General features: G+C 41.7%; 1 protein-coding gene across 3 annotated transcripts in view; it reads right to left on the minus strand.

Moving 5' to 3' along the window:
• Positions 1 to 8,107, minus strand: part of BRD10 (bromodomain containing 10) — a 94,622-nt gene extending 86,515 nt beyond the window's left edge. For 2 of the 3 annotated variants that reach the window (XM_079112992.1, XM_079112991.1), the window contains exon 1: positions 6,025 to 8,101. In XM_079112992.1, the coding sequence (XP_078969118.1) occupies positions 6,025 to 6,614 (590 nt within the window). In that variant the 5' untranslated portion in view covers positions 6,615 to 8,101. Of the gene's footprint in view, positions 1 to 6,024 lie in introns of all 3 variants that reach the window. The other variant, XM_079112993.1, reaches the window with a different exon arrangement.

Below are 8,107 nucleotides of genomic sequence, written 5' to 3' on the forward strand. Positions count from 1 at the left end.
AAAATCTTCTACAGTTCCACTATCTAATTACATATGGGCATACTACTTCATAGACTTAGTGATACATAGTTTTAAGTCATTTTTCTACCTATATAGTTTGCTCAAAATTGTGAATATTAACTTCCTTTCAATGAAACTCTGATTTTACAATAGAAGTAATATGCTTATTGTAGAAGATCTAAGATAAAGAAAATGAAATCTACCCCTTATCTTTCTATTTAGCTATAACCACTACTAAAAGTCTGTTGGTTTTCCTTAGTCATTTTTCAAAATGTACATACTTACTATCCTGATTTTTAAGCATGATTGTTACATCCATAGGTCCCAGGTGGAACAACACAACATAATGAAAGGTTTGGTGATACATAATATTATCACTGGGGCTTATTAGTCTTTCCTCCTTAAAAACAAAACAAAGATCAAACCCTCAGGTAATATGAATTTTAAAGATTCATAATATCACACAAGTTCCTGGGAAATGAAAATGACTATTCTGGGCAAATCTAATTTTATGTAGATAGCATAAAGATGATTTGAAAGCCAAAGTACAACTATGAAAGGCACTGAATTCTCTCTCCAAAAACATGATCCCCCATAGTTTTTTCCTGCATTAAAAAAATAAATCCAAGGGTACAAATACAATGAGAAATAGACTACGAGACGAAATGCGTTAGACCCTATTAAGACATTTTTATTTCATATGCAATCTAAATCATTTAATATTTTCAAATGAAATAAATCCTTTAATAAAGTCTGTTAAGTTTATAGTCTTTCGAATGCCTTCTAGTTATACCAGAATAAACTTTTTAGCTTCGTTAGTTGCTTTTTCTAATTGAGTTGTTTAACTTTTAATGTACATTACAAACAGTTTAATCATAATTATTCTAATCTTTTTTTTCTTTCCAGTTTGAAGACACACCTCATAAAATGTTTTGCTTTTGGTCCCCTTGTATTAGACTCTGTCCTGGGCAATCTCATTTCTTCAATCACCATCATTCTGCAGGTTAACCCTTCATTAATCATCTCTAGTCTTCATCACTATGCTGAGTTCCATATGTATCCTTCTAACGATTCTCAGCTGGATATCTTCAAATGAATGCCTCATGTTCCCTCAGCATTATAACTACCTTGATACAAATGATCCAATTTATCTGGACATCATCCTCTTCTTCACACCCCATATCCAAGTTTGCCATTTACCACATGTACCTACTGATAAAAATTCTCTTTTGTATCCTCATTAATCTTTCTATTCCTACTGCTTATTATCTCCTGATGGAATCAATTCAAAACTCAACTAATTTCCTTCTTTCATTTCTGACTTCAAACCTCAAAATACCAGTAACATCATCCTGTCACTCCCTTAAATCAAAATTGTGATAGACTTACACTGCCTAGATCCTAAATTCCCTCACAAGCACTCAAAGTCCTCCATAATTAGCCTCAACTTATCTTTCTAGACTTATTTGCCACTCTCTGTCCTCTTCATCCTGTACTCTAAACACTGGGAATGAACCATTCCTCCAGAATGCTCTGTACTCTCCTACTTCTATTTCTTCAAGTGTGTGTCTATTTACCTATCACCTTTAAGTAAAGGATAGGTCATGCTTACCATTCTATCTCTAGGGCTTTGCATATTACCTACCACAGAATAGTTCAAATAACTGTTCAATAAACTCAATTTCACCTATCAGTATTCTATCCAATCTTCAAAACCTAGTTCCAAAACTATAACCTGTTGAGTAGAATCTAATCAAAAATTAAAATCTCAGCTCTTCCCATCTATACATCATCCATCTATACTCTCCTAATACTGTATAACATAGTTCATCACAGTAGTCCTCAGATTATGCTCCTTTGGAACAAATATTTTATAAGCTGAACCAAGTTTTATTCTAAAAGATTCAACAGTGATCATGTTTCCCCAATTCATGTGTGTGTGTGTGTGGGGGGGTGCTAGATGAAATCACTTAAATTAAGGGATTCCTCCCATAATTTGTTTTAAATCTTTTGGACCCTTTAGCAAAAAATTCTCTAATACAGCTAGATATTATCAATGTTTCAGGGTGCTGTGTAGACAGTACCATGACACCAAGGTAGTCTTAAAATGAATCAAGTTCAAGAATCACAGTCTTAATGCATTTTACTTTTTTTTTTTTGTACCAGGGATTGAACTCAGGGGCACTCAACCACTGACCCATATCCTCAGTCCTATTTTGTATTTTATTTAGATATAGGGTCTCACTGAGTTGTTTAGTGCCTCAAAGTTGCTGAGGCTGCTTTGAACTTACAATCCTCCTGCCTGAACCACCCGAGCCACTGGGATTACAGGTGTATGCCACTGGGCCCAGCTTAATGCATTTTACTGTTAACACACCTGTATAATGTTTCTTCCTAACAGCCTTTAAGCCCCTTGGGAACAGGGACTGTCCCCTAAATCCTAAAAACCAAGTGCTCAATAAATATCTTATTAATTGAACTCCTCTAACCTTCTTTAAATAACACTGTTTTGTTGTTAAGAATTGGTATTATATGGGATTTATATCATGTAGTTCTCTAGTTCTGAGTAAGAGGCAAATCAGTTCTACTAACAAAGGTCCCCAATTTTTGAGGATTTATATAAAGGAGACAGAATTACAGTACCTAATGGGAGCTGGGAGGAATTAGACTACTTGGGAAAAATAAACCTCTTGCTAAAATTTCCAATTAATTTCTAGGTTTTTATCTTAAGTGAGTGTAAGCAAGTCAATAAAAATGTAAATTTAGCTTAGGAGAGGATTCAAATCTGTCTACAGAATTATTCTTATTCAGTTACTACATGTAAATGGATACCTCTACTTTTTTAGTTTTAAGGCTTCATAAGAATGCATTGTATTCTCATCCCCAGCAAAAATAAGTCTGCCCACTAAAAATCAATTATGAACTAATATTCAACTGTATTTTAAGAAAGAACGTTTAGCCCACCCATGCCACTTTTTAACAGCAATTTAACTGGAAAATCAAGAATAATTTTTAACAAGGATACTCAAGATTATTTTCACCAAAACATTATCTTAAATGGCCAAACTTAAAATTTTAATTCAGCTCTTTTAGTGTCTTTTATAACAACCTTTTAAAACCAGGAAAAAACATCCTTTGGCTACATGGTAATATTCTTTTTCTTTTCTTTTGTACCAGGAATTGAATCCAGGGACGCTTAACCACTAATCACATCCCTGACCCTTTTTGTTTTTTTAATTATTTTTAGTTGTTGATGGACCTTTATTTATTTATATGTGGTGCTGAGAATTGAACCCAGTGCCTTTCACATGCTAGGCAAGTGCTCCACCATTGAGCTACAACCTCAACCCATGACCCTTTTTATTTCTTATTTTAATACTGCTTAAGTTGCTGAGGCTGGCTTTGAATTTGGGATCATCCTGTGCAGCTGGGATTACAGGCATGTGCCACAGGGCCCAGCTACATAGCAATATTCTTAAAGTTTTCAAAAACATATGCATCTTAAAAGCAATTTGGGAAGAGGTTAAAATTCTTGTTAATATATGATATTTTCTAACTATCTGTGCATAACTTCCTATTACTTTCTATTCCTTTTCACTTAGGCGATTTTCTCCATATCTAATTGTAGTTTCTCAACTGCCTGATATAAATGAATGAAATCCCTTCAAAATGTAACTTTCTGAGAATAGTTATGCTATATAAATTGAAAGCAGCATCTTTAGCAATGGGTAGTTAGCAACTGTATTTTTAATACTAAAATTTTAAAAAGATGTGTCAGACCCTTCAAAATATTGCGTCACTTTAGAAAAAAAAATGAATACATCTAGCTCAATATGGAATTCATTGAGCAAATATTTAACCAGATACTTAAATATTTGTACAGTTCACTAATGTAGCCTCTTATCATGTAGATGTAATTGAGACTGAAGATATACAATGTGTCCAAGGTTCTAATGCCATTGGGCTACTCTCTAATAATAGTGTGGCATGCTCTTTACCTAATATACCTCATTTATTGCTCACTAGAAGGTTCAATAATACACAAAGCAGCAATAAAGTTATCTCTAAAACTTGAAAACAAGAGTCAATTTAGCATCTTACAAATACAAGAATTTTATCATTCTTCACCTAGGAACGTCAACTATGCAATGTTAATAAGTTCAATTCCTAATTATGAGGACTAATAAATCACATGGGAATGTGTTTGAGCATGAGCCACTGGAAATGATTCCACACATTTAAAAATTAATCTTTATGTAAAAAATAAAGTCACCCTGCCCCCTTTTAAGACTAAGATTTGCTAAAATGCAGTGCTTTTGAAAACATCTATAATTCAGTCAAATCTATACACTACTTCTTAGCCCTTTCAGTGATTCTCTTGCCTTATTCTAAATCTGTTTCAAAACTGTAAACCTGGATGGACCAGAAGAACTTTAAGGTTCCTTCCAGATCTAAAATCTTGTGACATCAATTTGAGTGTATTTTACTACTTAAAAATAATAACGTAAATGGATTGTTTCTTATGAATCACAGTCAAAATGCACTTTGGAGATAAGTAACAAACATACTACAATAAGTATTAACTCACTAAATAAAGTACTAAAAGTAATTTACAAATCTAATTTATGAATATTCTATTACCAAAATAATTCTACTTCATGAAAGAACTTAAGAGCCTCCTTGGGCTTGGGCTGTGACTCGTGGTGGAGAGCTTCCCTGGAATGTGTGAGGCACTGGGTTCCATTCTCAGCACCACACATAAATAAATAAAGGTTCATAGACAACTAAAAAAAAAATCTTTTTTTTTAAAAAGAAGAGGTTCCTTAAAGAGTTCCCCTTAATAAGTAAATTACTATTAACCTTTTAGTGAAATAAGTCACTGGCAGGCTTGAAAACAGCATATGGGAGGTCAGTGACAGAGATTCTCTTATTTGAAAATTAAAATTATACATCAAGGACCAAAAAATTAACACAATTTGAGGACCTATTCCACAAAGAACAAGTAAAATGCCTAGGGTCAGATAAGGAGGTATATTCTCATTTAATTCAACTACCGCCACCACTACTATTATGGCTAACACTTACACTGGGTTATGTGACCAACACTGTTGACATTACATTTTTAAACTCATTTAATCCTCATAACAACTGTATGTAGGTACCATTATTATAACCATTTTACAGATAATGAAGCCAAAAAGATAAAATGATTTGGTCGGATCCCCTCAGCTAGTAAAATTTTATTCCACTTCAACTACTTTTTCTAACAACGTTAAATTATTTTTCCATTGCTTAAGAAATTATTTGGTTTATATCAACTATATACCAATTTTAAGATAGTACATTTATTTTAGTATGCGCCTATGTTTATTTTCGTTTGCTAAAGTAAATGAATTGGATCTATGGGTGGTGTATACCAAAACCACATTACTATCTTAACTGCCTATGATTTCTGGCAGAAAAACAAACACAAACACAAAAACCTAAGGGCTGGAGATTTCTCAGTAGCATGGCATTTGGCTAGCATTAGCTAGGCCCCTGGGTTTAGCAAGGAAAAGACATACACGAATGTCTAAACTTATTTAAAATGTTGTACTGATGTATTTCCTTACTGCAAACATTATTTTCCAGATGAAACGAAGAGAAAGTGTCTGGAGTACGGCATTGCTAAAACAGTCTATAAGTTGTGGGTTCAACTTTGATTTCACAAAGCTCTTCCTCCGCCTACACGTGTTCTTACAGGAACCATTCCACTTCGCGTCTACAAACTCTATAGACTCTGGTAAAAGTTTTAGGCACGGTGGATTTGGCTTCTTTCTCAGCTGGGTGTAAGCAGCGTTCAGCCCACACCCACCACAACCCTTTGGGCCCCGGCCTAGCGTGCTCCTCCTCCTGGGGTTCTCCAGCCCCGACTCAGCACCTATCAGAGCTGCCCCCCGGCCCCAGGCCCAGCCCATCCTCGGACACGTGTGAGGGTGTGTTTGTGTCAGTCTGTCAATCCCACCGGGGACCGGGCTCGCTTACCGAGAGAGAAGCGCCAACTTTTGCTCCAGTAACATCTCCAGTTTCTGGCCCTGTTTGGAGATCCAGTGGTCTACTCCATGCAGGCGGTAACATGTCTCCAGCATCAACCTGAAGTCCGCCACAAACTCGGTGATGCCCGCGTATTGGCCGCTGGCGAACTTCTCCTCCATCTTCAGCAGACACATGCCCTGTCCCGGGTGCTGCAGGAGGGTGCGACTGCCCCGGCCCCCGCTACGCGGCCCCTCTGCCACCTCCTCCTCCCCGGTGGCAACGCCCCCCAAGGGCTTCAGGAAAGGGGCGGTGAGGCCCCGGTGCTTCTCCTGCAGGAACTCGCCCAGGATGCGGTAGCCCTGCTGCAGCTCGTAGGTCAGCTCCTGCTCCTTGCAGCCACCGCTCGCGATCACCATCGCCTCCGCCGCCGCCTCCTGTTCGTCCGCGTCCTCCAGAGAGGATGCACTCCTCCGGCGCGCCCGCCTTGAGGCCGGGGCCGCCACTGCCACCTCCTCCTCATCCTCTTCCTCGGCCTCTGGCGGCGGCCGCTCCTCCTCCCCGGCCGGCTCCATCTCACCCGGCGTCTCGGGCACGCTCATGCCCACGGCAGGCCCAAGCTGGGCTGTGCGGCGCGGCCGCTCGAGGCGCCGGGGGACGCGTGATCGCGGACCTCTTCCTCACGGCTCGGCCGCGCCGCGTAGCCCCTGCCGCATCGAGCCTCGGTCTCCTTAGCCGCCGGCTCGAATCCGTGCGTGCGGGGGTCTCAAGCTCGCCGCCGGCGGGGCGGGGTTACATGGCGCGCGGGGGAGGGGGGAGAGAAGAGGAGAGCCTAGGTGCCCTCCTCTCCCCTCCCCCCGGCGGTGGCGCGCGCGGCCCTCGCCGGCTTCACCCCTGCGCGCCTCACCCTCCCGCTCTTCACCGGCCAGGCCCCGCCGGGCGGCCGCGGCCTTGGCGCCCCACCCCCTCCCGGACCGGCGGGGGACTGGGAGGGGGCGAGGAGTAAAGGGGGTTCTCCTCTTGCCTCCCTGGAGTGGGCCGCAGCACTGGGCCGCGGCGGCTCCGGCTCCTCCTCTCCCTCACACCCCCTCCCGCCCCTTTCTACCTGTGGGGGACCCGGGCAGGAGGAGGCGGCGCACGGACGGGGCCCGGCGACAACTGTCAGTTAGAAGCCCCGCTGGGCGGGGGGGAGGGGGAAAGGGGAGGGGCGGGGAGGGAAAGGGGAGGGCACTCAGCCCCCCCGGCCGGGGAGAGCTGTGGAAAAAGGCAAAGAAAGAAGCGCAGTCGCCATCCCGGGTGCGCATGCGTACTAAGACACAATCCCCCGCCCCCCTCGCGTCCCGCCCCGCTCTGCGAAAGAGAGGACTTCAGCTCAGCTACAGGCCCAGAGGCTGGGCTTTGGCGCGGACCAATGATGTCATCAACTCTCAGACGACGGTAAGGGGCGCGATGGAGGGAACCAGAGCGCCTGCGCAGCAGCATTGGCCGCGGGATCCTGCAAGTCTTCGATAGGTTACTTCTTTTACGGAATATATTAGCCCTAAAAACTAAACCTTATCTTAAAGAAATTTGTTAGATAACTTTGTTAATGGAAAATAGAAAGCACCAAGGGTAAATCCTCTTCATTGTAAAACCTACATCCCCTTCGCAACCCCCCCCCCCTTTTTAAAAATAAAGCTAAGAGTTGGAAAGTTTACAAAGGAATTTCAAGGACTCGACCATACGTTCACATTTAAGAGAAAAGGAGGTGATTCATACAACTCTAGCTCTTGAAAGTACTGTTACTAGTTCATAACACCAATTCATATTTTGGAAACATCTATATTTTCCATTAAAATGAAAAAGAATCACCGCCCTTTCTATATTGTGGGATGCGGGGGGGGGGGGCTTACTGGGTATTGAACCCAGCAGCGCTTAACCGCTGAGCAACATCCCCAGTCCCTTTTTATATTTTGTCTTGAGACAGGGTCTCGGTAAATTGCTGAGTCTGGCTTTGAACTCATCAGCCTCCTGCCTCGGACTCTCGGACTCCGGAATCACTGGCATAGAAGGTGTGCGCCACCGAGCCCAGATATATTCTTGAGATCTTTTAAGA

The sequence above is a fragment of the Sciurus vulgaris genome (assembly GCF_902686455.1).
Source record: "Sciurus vulgaris genome assembly, chromosome: 15".
Lineage (NCBI taxonomy): Eukaryota > Metazoa > Chordata > Mammalia > Rodentia > Sciuridae > Sciurus > Sciurus vulgaris.